General features: G+C 43.1%; 1 protein-coding gene across 2 annotated transcripts; it reads left to right on the forward strand.

The window, feature by feature from the left end:
* Positions 1-3,285: 3,285 nt before the first annotated feature.
* tpp2 (tripeptidyl peptidase 2) lies at positions 3,286-17,484 on the forward strand. 2 transcript variants are annotated; one of them, XM_031846553.1, is made up of 29 exons: positions 3,286-3,524; positions 4,332-4,460; positions 4,670-4,765; positions 4,996-5,100; positions 5,253-5,377; positions 5,491-5,654; positions 5,805-5,959; positions 6,047-6,123; positions 6,321-6,448; positions 6,830-7,078; positions 7,164-7,279; positions 7,378-7,549; positions 7,672-7,829; positions 7,925-8,001; positions 8,095-8,201; positions 8,557-8,711; positions 8,987-9,103; positions 9,199-9,299; positions 9,377-9,473; positions 9,561-9,698; positions 9,795-10,039; positions 10,231-10,309; positions 11,397-11,435; positions 11,900-12,051; positions 12,161-12,257; positions 12,389-12,519; positions 13,346-13,640; positions 13,826-13,945; positions 14,056-17,484. In XM_031846553.1, exons 1-29 carry the CDS (start codon positions 3,360-3,362, stop codon positions 14,143-14,145), a joined length of 3,879 nt encoding a protein of 1,292 aa, XP_031702413.1. In that variant the 5' UTR covers positions 3,286-3,359; the 3' UTR covers positions 14,146-17,484. The 2 variants fall into 2 exon arrangements, with proteins under 2 accessions (XP_031702413.1, XP_031702414.1); XM_031846554.1 differs by lacking the exon at positions 11,397-11,435.
* Positions 17,485-17,534: the final 50 nt, after the last annotated feature.

Below are 17,534 nucleotides of genomic sequence, written 5' to 3' on the forward strand. Positions count from 1 at the left end.
GACAACTTAAAATGCTGCTTACACACTGATGCACTAGTCCCACACTTACAGTACAACACTTACAGAGGCAATATTCATGCAGAATGAGTACTTTTACTTTAAGTAAATTCTGCTGATAATACTTCTGTACTGATGTGGGAATTTGAATGCGTGTAACAGTCTTTTTACAAAGTTGTTTTGATACTTCTTCCATCAGTGCAGATCATCAATACAAAAGATAATTTAAAAGTATTCAATGATGCATTATAATAGAAAAACTGCCCAACAGTATATAAAGTAGTTCAAAATTAGCCGCACTTTTACCAACTGCAACAATAGTGACATAAAGGGACCCTTACACATTGATGATGATGCACATTGATACTATAATTACAGTATAATCCAATTGTACTTTTACTTTCAGTAATTTAAACATATTTTGATGCCAACATTTTACATAAATACTTTTTTGAACGCATGTACTTCACTTATACTTCAGTATAGTATCTGAGTACGTTTCCCACCACTGACTGGATGTGTATATTGTGCCTGTGCCTGCATATCAGTGACACAGTTAATCCAATTTGCGTGCCTTTGGTTATCTCCTCTAAAATTCTGTAGCAACTTCCATAGATATTAACCATGGTGTGTATACATAACCTTAGCACAGGGAAAACAGCAACAATGTAGGTCCTTTATGTTGGCCACATCCTGTCAGCTGTGTGTTTGTGCAACTTGTGGCAACATGGGATAGCAAGTTGGGCTCTACCTTAATTTAAAGTCTATTTAGCCCAGCAGGTAAGCCGTGAACTCTCCTCTTGACTGTACATTTGCATGCACAGATGTAACACCAGTCAAATTAACGTAATATAAGACAATGCAAGAGTCAAGGGTTGCCACTATCATTACACAGCAACCAAAGTAGTATCATATCTGCCAGCAAAAATGCGAGGTGGAGAACACTGTTTTTTTGTAGCTGTGTGCATCACATAGGGAAATACTGCTTTAAAAATGTTAATGACGTGCATTTATTTCAGTTTAGCTAAACTGGCTACGCCCTGTGGTAAACCACCACAAGCCTGTGTGTGTGACTGTGTGCGTGTGTATGAGTGCTAGTGCTATAAAACAGAAAAAGGCCCTCATATTTTGGAAGTCTAACTTATCACGAGTAAAAAAGTGAACGAGGATATCAAAATAAGTGTAAGCTTGGCGTCAAACAGTGTCTGTGCAAGTGTTTGCATACGTTTGTATGTGTATGCGTGACAATTCAGAGCCATTGACAGAAAGAGGAAGAGAAGGCAGATGCTGACTCTAAGCACATTAGTGAAAGGATGCTCACTGTAGTTTTATTACGCACAAGCCAGCCACCAGAGCAGCGACTGAGGGCGTTGGCACACTTAAAATAACTGCACACTCTCCCTACCGTGGCTTGTTCTTTATTTTTTTGTGGTACAAGCACACACCATGACACACATTGTACATATGTGAATATGGTGTATGTGAAGGAGACGGGGAGTTCTGAGTTGAACAGATGGCGATTGACATGTGCAAAGTTAATCTGGTATTATGGGGGAAAAACAAATGAAATCTCTACGAATACTACATAAATCAAATCTTAGAAGAATGACTGTGATTTCATATGTGGAACGATCACCAATGCAACTTTATCTCTAATATTTCCAACTCAGAATCTCCAAGTTGATCAGACTTTTATTTATATTTTTTTAGTTGATTGTTTCCAAACTCCACCGTTCTCAACGCTGCATCTGGAGAAAATAAAAATACAAAAAAGCAGAAATCATGCTGTAGGCTAGTTAGTGGGGCTACAGAAAAATGAATCAGCAACATATGCAGATATGTGGACAGTCCTGGCTCTATCCCTTCAGTTAAACCAGAAATCCAAACATTTATACAAAAACACAACTTTTTGTTAATCTGCCACAGTCTCTGATTGGTCACGAGGGGCAATAACTAATTTCATGGAGGGTGACATGTTGTCCTTCAAACCACTTAATGCATGCAACCCTCCCACCAAAAAAAAGCTATTGAAAAATTAGCAAGCGTGGGATACAGTCTAATGATATACAGCATTCTGGGCTTTTGATTAGTGCAAGCAGCCACTCTTCAAATGATGGATGTTTGCATGAAGACTTGTTTAGATAAACTCCATTCTGTTGTCCCTAAATACATTGAATAAAACCCATTCATTTTGGATTGAAATAGCAGCACTGCCAAACCTTGCAATTCATTACTTCAGTTTAGTTTAGTAAGCCCTTGAGAGCAAAGAGAACAACAGAGTGTGACTGCAGCAATGCCACAACAATCAGTATTATATCACCACCTAGTGTGCACTATGGGCCAGTGACCCCAACTTCTAGATTTACAGGACGGAGGCAATAGTCATACAGATATTTTAGACTGGTCTGTGGTTTTATGCCAGTCTTAATCTTCCCTGACTGGTCTAATGCAAGTAAGACAGTTTCACATTTTAATGTTTTCCTCTTTATTATTTGGTGCCACTAGTCAGCAGGAGTCAGAGTTAGCCAAGGGGTAGGGAGTCGAACTTTAAGTCAGTCTTAGTAAAGCATCTCAGCTCTGCACTGGATGTTTGTTTTTGTTGTATTGTTACACTTTTGGCTACGGGTAACCCTTAAATCAAATGTCTTGTAACTGTTGCATTCTTCCAGAGGGCTGCTGGAGTAATCCTTGTAAATTAGTCCAACTAGAATATAAATCAAGAACTAGACAGCTTTGTGCAAGACGTCTATCTGAAATCAGATTTTGAAGTGTTTTCGCATATTCTAGCTGATTAGCTAATTTACCGGATGAAGCAAAGCTAACAGTAGAGTGATGGAGATGTCAATCAACTACCATTTGTACACGCTGACACACTCCTGAGAGGACATCTAATCAGTCAGTCAAGGAATCTTGATTTTATTTCCTGAGCCCAAACACTGCACACTTCCAATGATTCTCCGATGTGATAGTTATTGATAACAAGCTATATTAATTGTGGTACACTCAAACCTTAGGGCAAAACAGTAAACTAATGGCCCCCGTAGCAACAGTTTTACAATTGGCCACAAACTTTGATCAAATGCAGTACAAGGCCTCTGTTTTTTCCAGTTTTGTGTTTAATATATCACATTAAATGTAATTTTGATCAAGCATGGCACATGGTGATCTTGGGGCTTTGAATGCTAGACAAGACAGCCTCGGGTGTGATCAGCTGAATATTGTCATGTCAAAAGTCCTGTTCAACAAAGGTCACAGAGATGTGGCTCGCACTGCCCCTTTAAACAGCTCTCCTCCCAGTCTCTCTCACCCCGGTGCTGTCTTTCCCATTTCGCCGCTTTGTTGTCATTGTCGCTCTTTTGACCATGGCTGCTCATTCTATCGATGAACCGTTCCCCTTCCACGGGCTGCTCCCCAAAAAAGAAACCGGTGCTGCGTCCTATCTTACCAGGTTCCCCGAGTACGATGGCCGGGGAGTGCTCATCGCCATCCTCGACACCGGCGTGGATCCCGGGGCCCCCGGCATGCAGGTAAATCTGACGTTAGCTACCAACTAGCTGGCGCAAGCTAGCAATGCTAAAGGCCCGACTCATTCATATTAGTGGTAATTAATACACGGTCACACAACGGCGATAGCTAGTTCGGATAGATTGCTAGCATTGATAGATACACACACACACACACACACCAACTATGACAATTAGCTTCATAGCTGTTATGACAACCAAATAAACACAAAGTAATTGATAGCAAGTACTTTCTCGTGCTGTCAATTTGTGCATCGGTGCACAAACGGCAACTGTAGCTAGCATGTTAGCCTGGCAGCTAACAGCTGCATTTGTCCGTCAATCGCCTCAGTAATTTCAGTTTGTCCTGCCAGTTGGTCACAGTGTGCCCTGTTAATAGTAGCAATATGACCGGTTAGTTGTCGGTTAGTGAGCCGTGACGTTAACTAGTTCATGCTACATGTTTACGTTATTGCCAAGTCACACCGGAATCTAGTAATTTCCATATAGTTACGTGTGTATTTGGCATATCATTACACTAAATTAAGGTCGGTCATCTCATTTAAACCACATGCCCACCTTACTTCAGTGGTGCTTAAAAGGGCAGAATCTGACTCTGACCTCTTCAGTGTGTGTAAACAAATATGTATAAGGAGGGCAATGCTGTTGTAAGGTATTATACGTTTATTCAGCATGGTTTGTACATCATTTACACTCAAGTTGCATCTGTCTACTGCCCTACTTGATCAGGATAAGTTAGTGCTATGCATCCCTTTCCGCCTGAACGTCGTAATTGATTACTTATCACTTTCTTCATTGCTGCTTCTTTAGGTCACAACTGAGGGGAAGCCAAAGATCGTCGACATCATCGATACAACAGGCAGCGGTGACGTGAACATGACCACGGTGGTAGAGCCTAAAGATGGGACAATCGCTGGCCTCTCTGGTAGAACACTTAAGGTCAGTAGACACCCCAAAACCAGTAATAAGACAACCCAAAATGAATGACAGCTGGCCCATAGGAAATGTCCCATCACAGGTATATCGTCCTACATCTGAAATCATTTTTTATTGAATCTCTATGGCCCATTTTTAAATCTAATTATACTATTAGACCTCCACTTTATGGTTCCTTCTTCATATTGTCTGTGTCATTTTATGTCTTCCAGATCCCTCCAGCCTGGGTCAACCCGTCAGGGAAGTATCGCATTGGAGTTAAAAATGGCTATGAGTTCTTCCCTAAGGCTCTCAAAGAAAGGATACAGGTAGGAAGATAGGCCATTATTGCTGAACTAGGTCTGTCATGGGTTTGATTTTTACAACATTGTGGTTTTGCACAGATAGCCTCTTTCCCTTTGCAGTGTTGCTACTTACTATAGGTTTATTCCACATTAGTAAAACAAGAATGTCCGTTAGATAAAATGAATGAAAATCAATTAGCTTTCCATCCTCTGTGGATGTTTTATGTTACTTTTGTTGTGCTTTGGTCTACTAGAAAGAGCGAAAGGAGAAGATGTGGGACCCACCACACCGATCAGCACTAGCTGAGGTCTCTCGTAAGACGGAAGAGTTTGACCTCTCTCACCCAACACCCTCACAGGTCAGATCTACAAACCTGAGTTCTTTGTGAACCCGTTGGTGTTTGCATGCAGTTGCCAGTCACAGCAATGTGGTGTTTCAGAATCTTTCTCTCTCTCTCTCTCTCTACTGTCAATCTCAAATGTACCTTTCCCTCCTGCTTTCTCTCTCCAGATGGAGAAGTTGCAGAAGGAAGAGCTGCAGAGTCAGTCAGAGTTGCTGGCGTCATTGGAAAAGAAGTACAGTGATCCTGGTCCTGTATATGACTGTGTGCTTTGGCACGATGGCGTTACGTGGAGGCAAGCCATAATAACCGTTTTTTCCTTTTCACAAGTGATTTTTAACCTTTCCTCTATGCTGTCTACTTCTGCTCACTATTAGTATGTTTATCCTTCTTGTTTGTTCTCCTTAGGGCTGTAGTCGACACTTCAGAGAGTGGAGAGCTGTCCCAGTGCACGGTGCTTAGCACCTACAAAGAGACGCAAGAGTATGCCACGTTAGGAAACGCTGAGATGCTTAACTACTCTGTTAATATTTACGATGAGGGAAACACACTCTGCATCGTCACCAGTGGAGGTGAGGTGTCCCAAAGCACACATAATCTATCTGTTCAGTGTAACAGTGGGTTATTGCAGGTTCACCTGTTAAGGCTGCATCAGATGTAGAAGTCCACAGTGTCTTCTCCAGTTTAACTTGTTTGTGTGCTTTTTTTTTTTTTTTTTAAAGGGGCTCATGGGACACACGTGGCAAGCATTGCAGCAGGTTACTTCCCAGAGGAGCCTGAGCGTAACGGTGTGGCCCCCGGTGCCCAAATCCTGGCTCTGAAGATCGGAGACACCCGTCTCAGCACCATGGAAACAGGCACAGGACTCATCCGCGCGGTAAATTACAGAGACAAATATAGATTAGCAGTTTGGTTACCCCCCCCACACCCTTTAATTTTTCTTTCTTTCTCCTGTCACTCAAAGATGATTGAAGTCATCAACTACAAGTGTGACCTGGTGAACTATAGCTACGGGGAAGCCACCCACTGGCCCAACACAGGGTAATTATTTCAACAGAGGGTGTGATTGATGCCGAGTGGTTGTCTGCTGTAGCAAGGACGAGACAGAGTGAGCACAGGGGCCAGCATTCATAGCTCAAGGGCCTCATCATCTGACCCTCCCATGTCAGCCAGTTAGTCAGGACAGTGGGAGGGGCGTCACAACGCTGTCTGATTTTTAAAGTCCATTTGTCTTTCAGGAGGATTTGTGAGGTGATCACCGAGGCTGTGCAGAAGCACAATGTCATATTCGTCTCAAGTGCAGGAAACAACGGCCCGTGCCTGTCCACTGTCGGCTGCCCGGGGGGAACCACCGGCACTGTCATAGGTACATATGCTGATGAAACCTCCAATCAAGTGCTCATCATTTAAGTCTACACCTTCAGACTGCATGTAACCCAAGGTGTAAAAAAAAAAAAAAAAAAAAGGCAAAACAACAATATATTCATTATGTACAACACCAACATTTTCTGGAAAACGGCTGTATGGTCACACTGGGTCATTAACAGACATAGTTATTAGTTAATGATTGATCACTGCTTGTTTAAGTCAAGATGGCTGTGCAGTTTTTATTTTTCACAACAGGAAAGCTATAAAAACACTTCAGCTGTAGGAATCTTTGGTTGTCGTTGTGCCGTTAACATAATTATCCGTATGTTTTGTCATACCGTATGTTTTTTCTTTACATCCTGCTCCCTTCTCTCTGTAGGAGTTGGAGCATACGTGACTCCAGATATGATGGTGGCAGAGTATTCCCTGAGGGAGAAGCTGCCTGCCAATCAGTACACCTGGTCGTCCAGGGGCCCCAGCACAGACGGGGCCCTGGGTGTCAGCATCAGCGCGCCTGGCGGGGCCATTGCCTCTGTACCCAACTGGACTCTGCGTGGTACCCAGCTGATGAACGGCACGTCCATGTCCTCTCCTAACGCCTGTGGCGGCATCGCGCTGATCCTCTCCGGTGCGTCTGACAGACTTATACTAGACATGGGAATATACTGCATGTATGGAAGTGCAAATCTGATTCTAGTCGCTGATTTTTAAAGGACTGAAGCAGAGCGGGATACGGCCCTCTGTTCCTGTGGTGAGGAGAGCGCTGGAGCACACCGCTCTGAAGATTGATGACATCGAGGTGTTTGCACAGGGTCATGGAATAATCCAGGTAACTCTTAGTTTAGCATGTTCCATCACTCTTATTTAGCCCTTTCTTTACATGTTTTTGTGTGCCATCCAGTAATCTACTCCCTTTCTTCGTCTCAGGTGGACAAGGCGTTGGACTACCTCACTCAACACGCCACTTTACCCACAAGCCAACTTGGCTTCTCAGTGAGTGTGGGATCACAGAGAGGCATCTACCTCAGGGACCCAGCCCATATTGTTGCACCCTCAGATCACGGAGTAGGAATTGAACCCATGTTTCCGGAAAACACCGGTACTGTTCATACAGTTCAAGCACAATCATTTACAGCTTTTCAATTAAGTGTTAACAAGTATTTATTTATTTTTTTTTTTAAATCTTTGACACCATCTGTCTTCTTTTAACGTCCACCGCAGGAAACTCTGAGCGAATCTCTTTGCAGCTACACTTGGCGCTCACATGTGCCGCCCCGTGGGTCCAGTGCCCCTCCCACCTGGAGCTGATGAACCAGTGTCGTCACGTGAATGTCCGCATCGATCCTGTGGGACTGAGAGAGGGAGTGCACTACACAGAGGTAGGGACAGGAAAGGGAGAAGGACGAAAAAGATTAGTTTCCGAGTCTACTAATGTTAATCTGGTCACTTTGAACATGTGCTTTTTTGTTTTTAGGTCTGTGGGTACGATACATCAACACCTAGCTGTGCCCCCCTCTTCAGAGTCCCAATCACAGTCATTATCCCCGCCAAGTAAGCTCTTACGTCATATTGGCTTTGTTATTTTCTGTCACTCTTCCAAGAGGTTTAAATGTGTTTGACGGCGCTCTCTCCTTCATCCGACAGAGTGACAGACAGTCGTAATCAGGAGGTTTGTTTCACAGACGTCCACTTCCGACCAGGCCAGATCAGACGCCACTTCATCACTGTTCCTCAGGGAGCCTCCTGGGCAGGTCAGTACATTGTGTGATTGAGGAGCTACTTTGCATTTTACATTCGATTTTAAATTGGACTCGGTTATTAGTTAAGTGCATTCGCACTTTGGTTCCCCTTGTTGTAAAAATGCTGCCTTGGTGACTGAGAGTGTCACTGTCAAATTGATTTATTGTTCATAAGAAGTTTAATATAGCATGTGGGGAAACATTCAAATCCCTCAGCGTTATCATAACCACAAGTCAAGTAAGAGAGATGTGACTTGAAATTACTTTCCATGTCTTTTCTTCTTGTCCTCCTCTTGTCATCGTCTACATTCCCTCTCCTCCTTGCTCTGCTGTTTCTCACCTCTCTGTCCCCGTGTGTCTCCTGCAGAGATCACACTGACCTCTCATTCGGGAGACGTGTCGTCAAAGTTTGTCCTCCATGCGGTGCACCTGGTCAAACAGAAAGCGTACAGAGCTAATGAATTCTACAAGTTTTCCTCGCTGTTGGAAAGAGGCTCACTAACCGAGGCTTTCCCTGTGCTGGTACGTATATTTTATTTTTTATATACGCTGAATTGACTGGGATTTTGCACATAAGTAATTCTGTGTGTGTGTGTGTGTGTGTGTGTGTGTGTGTGTGTGTGTGTATATATATCTATCTATCTATCCATACATACATACATACATACATACACCGGAGTCAGCTTTAAATATAGAAATGGAATGGAAGTCACTTAATTTCTTAGATGCATACATTTGAAAAATATAAATAACATAAGGGTGGACTAATTTCTGCATGTTCCTTGCCTCCTCTCCAGTCAGGAAGGATAGTGGAGCTGTGCATTGCACGCTGGTGGGCGAGCCTGGGTGATGTCACAGTGGACTACAGCATCTCGTTCCATGGACTCACCACTTCCCCTTCACCCATGCACATAGTGAGAAGACAACAGTCTTATAGACTAGCAACACGTAAACGTCATCCGAGACGGTGTCGCTTCTCTGTTGGTAACTGTCATTTGTCTCTGCGCAGCATGCCTCAGAGGGAGTGACGAGTTTCGATGTGTCGTCGCCGCTGAGGTATGAGGAGGTGTCCCCCGCCATCACCCTCAAGTCTTGGGTTCAGCCTCTCAGGTAACTGCACAGACAGACACACACACACTCACACTCACACATCAGTGCAGTTCATTGATTCATCCTCGTTGTTCTAGGCCCTTAAATTCAAAGATAAAAGCCCTGGGATTGAGGGACGTTCTGCCCAACAACAGACAACTCTACGAGATTGTCCTCACCTACAGCTTTCACCAGGTAATGCCAACATCGGCCGCACTTGAGAGGAAAATGCTGATATTTTGTTTTCCATCTATGTATAATCTTCTTTTGCTCTGTCCTCAGCCTAAGAGTGGAGAGGTCACCCCCAGCTGTCCCATGCTGTGTGAGCTGCTGTATGAGTCTGAGTTTGACAGTCAGCTCTGGATGCTGTTTGATCAGAACAAGAGGCTACTGGGCTCCGGGGACGCTTATCCACACCAGGTACGCTTAGCTCGCCCCCAACATAACATCCTTTTTCTTTGCCAGATGTTGTTACGCATTTAACACGACTCCCTTCCGTCTGTGTTACTTCTTCAGTATTCTCTGAAGCTGGAAAAGGGGGACTACACGGTGCGCCTGCAGGTCCGCCACGAGCAGTCCAGCGAACTGGAGCGCCTTAAGGACCTACCGTTTGTGGTTTCTCACCGTCTGTCCACCACGCTCAGTCTAGATGTGTACGAGTCGCACCGCGCCGCCCTCATGGCCAAGAAGAAGGCCAACTCTGTCACCTTGTGCCCAGGTGCCACGCAACCCTTCTATGTCACAGCCCTGCCGGACGACAAGTGAGTCGATTTGGCGAGGGACGTTTCATTTGTCACCCACAACAAAAAAAAAAAAAGATGCTTTCTCAATAATCTGTCAGCTAAACATGATTGGTATGATTGCTGCCTGATCAAAGAACAGCAGAAACATGATTCAATTTAGTTTAATGTTCTCGTCTTTCTCTCTTTTTGTTTCTCTCTGTTTTTCCCAGGATCCCAAAGGGGACGAGTCCGGGATGCTATCTTTCTGGCTCTCTGGTTGTTTCCAAGAGCGAGTATGGCAAGAAAGCAGTGAGTGGCCTTATTTGTTGTTACCCTCTATCCTCCAGAGCAACAGTCAGTCCTGCTCCTCGGGATCTAAAGTCATGGTAGTTTTCATTCTCCTCCTCTAATGAGGGAATCTTTCACATTATGTGAACACATAACAAACTACAATATATCTGTTTATGTTGACCAGTGTGCTAATCCTTTAGTCTGACCTGATTAATGATGAAAATATGACATTTTACACATTTGACATGTGATGTACTTGTTGTCCTGAGGATCAGGAGTGAATCGGGGCATAATGACTTGAGTTACCCGACAGTTGTAGATACCTCAGGCCACTGATGCATTTCGGTAGGTATTCCAAGAAAACAAGTCCAGATGTTCACATGTTTACTTCAGAGGGACCTAAATCACATTCATTATCAGCACAGCTAGTGTGTGCTGCTTCCTTTCCTAAATTGACTTAAGTGAAATATTTATTTAAGGGGAATAGTATTGTAATACTCACTGGGATTTGTGCAGTAATACGGCAAATGTTTCATTTCTGTAGCTTCTTCTCACTGTCTCTGTGGGCTGTAGGTGTTCCTCTTTTCACCACTAGAGGGTTGTTTCTTCGCATGCGTCCCAATACATGTGTTTTAACAGCTCTGTGTGTCTTTGGCTGAACCTGCCGGACTCAGCAGCTCTAATGCTTCTTCTTGTCAAACTTCAGCACCGATTTATATATGAATGTTTTTGTTCAATGTTGTTCATATTGTTTCACGTTGCATTCCTGAAGGATGTTTGTTGTTTGAGTCTCACATGCACATGAATACTTTTACTGTCTTCAAGTCAAAGATTGACTGTGAAACACATCATATTTTACTGTAGGTTTCAGTTCTGAGTGAAGATGCAGAGCAGAAGTAGTACAAACCAGTCCATCAGATTTGTTAAGATATAAATCTGAGCTTGGATTACAGCACTGTTTACCACCCTAAGCATTGATTAAAGTGTGACAGGTAGGTGGATTAAACTGTGACTCAGAGTGAGGATGAAAGATAACAGAAAGAGAGAATCCTTTTTGGTGTGTTGATGTTGTCTCTTCCTTACTGTGTGTTATTCTGACCACCAGGGGCAGGCCTCTGCAAAACGACAAGGGAAGTTTAAAAAGGTACTGGATGAGCTAGAAACACTGTACAACAGAGCAACTGCTCTCCTACCATCAGGAAACGGCTTATTCCTTACCTTCAGATGGGATTTGTCGTATCTTCATTAATTAATTATGTGGACGCATGTCATCATTGCTGTATTGAAGTATGCAACTGGCTAGTCGTAATGGTATTTCATTTTGATATAAAGTTTTCTGGTGGTCAGTTAAAATAATCTAATATCAATAAATATCAAGATCAATTGATAATGAGCACCAATTAAAGCTTGTGTGACTATTGAAAGGCATTTTTTAAAACTGATTTAAAAAAGATAACCAGAACACGTTGGGGGTCTTGGGACATTGGTAGGAAGAGAGAGAGAATTTGGGATGCTGATCCAGAGTAGTAGAAGAGGTCATGGATTTTATTGAATGTATTAGTTATTCTCTTTTGACTAACTTATGTATATGTTTTTGTATTCATACAGGATATCGTGCCAGTCGTCTACCACTTAATTCCTGCTCCCAACAAATCAAAGAATGGAGGGAAGGAGAAGGACAAGGAGGGGGACAAGGAGAAGGACGTGAAGGAGGAGTTTTCTGAAGCTATGAGAGACTTAAAGATTCAGTGGATGACAAAGTGTGCACAGTAGCTCTTTTGTTTTTGCTCATCCACACCTTTTTTTTTTTTTTTAAATTATTTAATTTCTCATTTAACCGTTTGTCCTGTTCTCTCTTTTGCTGTTCAGGTTGGACTCTAGCACCATCTACGACGAGCTGAGGGAGAACTACCTCGATTACCTCCCGCTGCATGTGCAAAGACTGCACCAGCTGGACTCTGAAAAGGTGACGGTGCACATACCAGGAAGAGACGAGGGGGGCTTGTGGAGGAAGCTCTGGCGGGAGCATTTAATTATTCAGCTCTAGAAGTTTGAGTCTGCTCACTGCTCTTTCTCCGCCCTCTGTTTGATTCCCAGGAGCGTGTAAAACGTCTCAGAGAGGTGGCATCGGCAGCCGAAATCGTCATATCCCACATCGACCAGACGGCCCTGGCTGTTTACCTCACCATGAAGACGGACCCTCGGCCCGATGCCGCCTCTATCAAGACGTACGTCGCACACAGTAGCGTCAATAGGAGAAATATGAACATTGTTAGGGTTCTTCATCAAGGCATACTCAATTGATGGTAAAGAGGCAGAGGAGGAGATAACATTGGTTAACCACACAAAAAAAGTAAATTACAGTACTTTACTGCATTGAACATGACAGACTTGGGATATTTACCAATTTTACAATATCTGCAGTTATGTTTTCGGTAAATCTATCAAGTGTGGAGCATGACCCATAGATACAGTAGAAATAGTTTAGCCGAGGCGGTAAGGCACTAAGATCCCGACACATCTCACCTCATGATAACAATAAGCAACACTGTGTAGCTTTTGAAAGAAGAACTAGCAGAGGAAAAGTTGAATTAATAAGCGATAAACACATCATTTTATTCAATGCACTCTATGGGTTTTGTTGGTACAGCCTCTCTTGGTAGTCTGGTGTGACCAGTAGCTAATGTTAGCAAAACTTATGATGAGCATTGCTGTGTAACTGACATTTGTGAGTTTGTTTACTGTCGCATCACATTTTAGCATTTACCACATCCAGTAATTGTTACATGTGTCCAGTGTTCAGCAAAAGTTACATTCCAGCGGCCTCGCTTTACATAAATGGTATTTGTCGTGTGAAATAGTGCCGCTGGTCTTTTTCCTTAGGGCTTCCCTTTTAATTTCATATAAGTGTATTGATTATTTTAAGATGTCGGGTGAAGGGGTCTTTGTTTCCACTGTAAAACACTGTGAGACCCCGAGTAGATCCTCCCAACTACAATGTGGTGAAGCTCGAGGCCTTAATTCTGACCGGTTCTTTTAACGTCGGTGTTTCAGCGACATGGAGAAGCAGAAGTCGTCCCTGCTGGACGCTCTGTGCAGGAAGGGCTGCGCGCTGGCCGACCAGCTGCTGCTGCCCGACCAGCTGCTGTTGCCCCCTGTGCAGCAAGACGGCGTCGGTGCCGTCTCCACGGGACCACCACCACCAGCAGCAGAAGAGGGGGAGGAGGAGGAGGTGGTGGTTGGAGAACAGGTGGCCAGCAGTTCTGACGACACCATGCACAGCATGGTTAAAGCTCTGACAGATACGTTTTGGGAGGTGCAGAAGTGGGCGGAGCTAACTGACTCCAAGGTGAGCCAGATGTTTTTAGAAAATGAAGGAAGGCCAAAGTCCGTTACTCGGTGTTCTGATGTGAATTTATCTGCCGCGTGAGATTGGAAAAGCAACAATGTGTCCATCTATCAAGCTAGCTACTTTTGTATGCATTCAATAAATGTTGAGTTAATATTTTTTTTTGTTTTTTTTCCACGGCTCAGGTGTTGATGTTTTCATACAAACACGCTCTTGTGAACAAGATGTACGGCCGAGCCTTAAAATACGCCTCGAAGATGGTGGAGGAGAAGCCCAGCAAAGACAACATGAAGAACTGCATCCAGGTATGAGAGCGCCAACGGATCTCTTCCAGATATTTTCAGCTGCATACTCTCCAAAGACGAATGTCCGCCTGCTTCCCTTTGAATCACTTCCTGTTCATTTTGTCTTCCAGCTCATGCAACACCTCCAATGGACACACTGTGCCACCTTCAGTGAGAACTGGCTCCCTGTCATGTACCCCGCAGAATACACGCCATTCTAGGCACAGACGCACATACATGCATGCATGAGCAGCATGGCCATACATGGTTGTTGGATATCATGTCCCTCAGGGTCACATGATCTATGCATCTGGGTTTTCAAGTTTAGATGTGGGTGGACACCAAAATGAAGGATAACGCCGAGTGTAAATGTTTGGAGAGACTGAACACCTTTATAGTTAGGTGAGAATGGATCGTGTTCGTCCTGTTTTTAAAATGTCTTGTTGAACGTCACAGATCTGCAGACCATGTGGCACGACGGTTCATTTGAACGCCACCGACAGAAAAACAACAAATAATTATTTTTACGTTTTTAAAATGCTTCAGACGTTTGACAGCCTGTAGCTCAGAACTTTCTTAGTTGTGTGTTGTCCCTTATTTTGGTGTCCTCTACACATTTTGGAGCTTTTCACATCCTCAGCTGTCTGGACTCCACTTCACAATAACCTCATTCTTTTGTGTAAATACTGTAAAAGGGCCAGTGTGGACTCTAGGGACGCGTCCCTAGTCCTAAAAAAACAAAAGAAACTGACCCCATCTACTCACACAAACAAATCAACATAAGTGAGCGCTACGTTACTTCAGTGAGAGGACTGGAGGCCTTGCTGCTGCATGATGTTCGGACATACGGGGGCACGCACAGTCTGCCTGGTCCCTGACTTAAAAGGGAGACGGAACTTGCTATCTTTTTTTTCGATTGTTCCAGCCAGGCCTGGCTGATAATGTTAATATTTAGTCTCGTCTGTCTTTTTGGACTCTTGATTCATGTACACAGAACACAAAACAGTATTGAGGTGCCTTCCTCCATGTACCGTACCTTTTTTCTGATGGGATGAGAAGCAGTGCGAGGCTCCAGAATCATTACAGCCAGTCTGCACTCTTCACCGTTGGTGTCAAATGTGTCTTTAAGGCTCAGACCTGCAGTATGACGAGCCCGTGCACTGTATGCAGGCCGTGGGTGACGCGTAAGGTAATAGGAAGCCACAAACGCACTGGCTCTGCTTCGGCTTACCTCCAGAGGTGTTGGCCGCTCCATACTGCAGTGACCCGAGCAGCACGTTTGACGAGCCATCTTAACAGACCTCACGAACGTGAGAGAGGACGTTGTGGGCAGCGGAAGGATGTTCAGATTTCATTGTACAATGTTCACTCCGTCTTAGATGTTTCTCTGCACCATTCAAAATGTTGCATTTGTACACAGTGTCATAAAATGATGTACATACACGCATAACATACAAATATTAAGAAGCAATAGGAATATAATAGAATTATTATTCAAATTGATGTATTTTGCATATATGCATGTCTTCTAGGATTTAAGGAAAAATGGATTTCTTTGTTTCAATTTGAGAGATTGTTTTTTAACCCAAAACAAGATTCTGGTGATAATCCACGAGTGTGTTTGTGAATGACTTACCGTGTTACTTGTGAGCATATTGTGTACATGAACATTTGCTCCCTACAGAACTGAAACGATGGCCAACTAGAGGGGTTTAAGCATGATCTAGTTTATTTACCATATTAACCTTATTTCATTTAAAGGACCATGCCGGTGCTTTTGTATGTTTTATCTAATTGTCTACAAATCCCATACTTTACATCACAGCTAACATGTTTTAGAATTATTTTAATGGAGTTTTCCAGGCAACTGTTCAACATATTAGACTTTAAAACGTCCACAGTGAACACCAAGTCTGCATTAAAAGCCCTTAGAACTACATTTCTCAATCTTTTTACTATAAGTGATTGGGTTCTACATGAACACGCAATGTTTTGGGAAAAGTTGGAGCAGTTTTCATTATTTCTCATGAGCGATTTGTGTTTGTGTTGTTTCTCTGGGTTGAGGTGGTGCAGGCTTATTTCTATCAAAACGAGATGATGGCTGTATGTTTACGTTGCCACTGTTGATTCACACCCACAGTCTTAATGAAGCTCGTTAGCTCAGTAGTTGAAAGTCGGTCTCTTCATAAACGATAACTGAAAAGTTTGATTTGTGATTGTGTAGTTATGAATAGAAAATCAATGCAGTCTTGATGTTCACTTTGCTGAATTGTACAACTTGAAAGAGCACTTCACCAATTTAAAATGTACTCATATCGCAGGGCGAAAGAAAAATCAATGCAGCAGAACCAGAAATATCTGGTGATATTTCTTTAGTCTTCGGTCCCAACTGACAAGACAGTTTATCAGACTCGTTGCAGCTCTGGAGCCACAAAAACCTTTATACACATACGCAACAGTAGCATTGTCTGTTAACTTTCAGGTTTACATGATTTGATCTAAAATGTGCAAAAACACTGGCGTGGACCTTTTTTATAATATCTCACCTGAGTCATATAACAAATGACATGGGGCTGGTTGTTTTCACAGTGCGAATGAGGACCATGCTAAAGATACAAACTACATATTAACTATTTATAATTGTGATTCTCAACCTTTTCCGCTTGTTCTGTAAAACAAGTTTGATCCGTAGTTTAACCAAAGGATTGTCCCACACTAAGTTAGTTTAGAGAAGCACGAAGGCTGAACATTATAAAAATTAATTATCACAATATTGAGTAGAAGAAATAGATTTGCCCTCAAACCACCCAGTTTGAGAACCACTGGTCTTCTACATGTAACAGCTCAAAATGATGTGCTAAGACCTCACAAGTGGAAGGTGCATGCTTAAGAATGTAAAAGCAGCTGCTTTTAAGCCGAGGCCTTTCGGCCTCACAGGAGTAGACAATCTTTTCTGGGGTGACTGTAAACTACATACACAGCGAATCCGTGGTCAAGGTTCATGTCGACCCTGGGGTAAGGATACCTTGTGTTTCTGTTTTTAGCTCTGACTTGCACGCACTTTCTGCAGCAGCCTCTGCATATAGGCTTCTCCGGATATTCAGGGCTGTACTGGAATCAGTTGGGTTCGTCAGAATTTGTGCTCACCGTCTTTTCTTTCTGCATCTTCTGTGTACTCGTGCGTCTTCGTCCTTGTTTCTCCTCTTGTCCTGCGTTTGGGGTTTGGTTTAGGCAGATGTCTGCAGTAAGCGTTGCCAATAACAGTTTCTCCAAAAATGGCCTTAACTCACCACAGGACTGTACAGTCCGTTTCTGGCACCGGACAGACTTCTCGATATCTGTTGCTTCTTCTGGATGTTCAGTGTTTATATTTGTAGTCATAAAATCTAGTAAATGCCAATATTTTACAAAATGTTATGAGATAAGGCTCTTAGTATTATTTTATACCCATTCTTCCTCGATGAGGTGGGAAAGACCCGAACTGTCACACTATTTGGTGGTCACATGGAATTACGTCACAAACAAGGAAAACAACACTGAATAAAAATGATTTGGAAGAATTTGCTTTTTTCTGGTCTTCGAGTGAATGTTCTACCCTTCATTGCTTCAT

Source organism: Anarrhichthys ocellatus, unplaced genomic scaffold, assembly GCF_004355925.1.
Source record: "Anarrhichthys ocellatus isolate YVR2014 unplaced genomic scaffold, GSC_Weel_1.0 scaffold6, whole genome shotgun sequence".
Classification (NCBI taxonomy): domain Eukaryota; kingdom Metazoa; phylum Chordata; class Actinopteri; order Perciformes; family Anarhichadidae; genus Anarrhichthys; species Anarrhichthys ocellatus.

What these genes read in the sequence shown, in the direction of transcription:
- tpp2 (XM_031846553.1), top strand. Translation starts at nt 3,360, where the DNA reads ATGGCTGCTCATTCTATCGATGAACCGTTCCCCTTCCACGGGCTGCTC. An exon ending in CCCCTTCACCCATGCACATA is followed by an intron (nt 9,104 to 9,198) that starts GTGAGAAGACAA and finishes GTCTCTGCGCAG; the next exon opens with CATGCCTCAGAGGGAGTGAC. An exon ending in GACAAGGGAAGTTTAAAAAG is followed by an intron (nt 11,436 to 11,899) that starts GTACTGGATGAG and finishes GTATTCATACAG; the next exon opens with GATATCGTGCCAGTCGTCTA.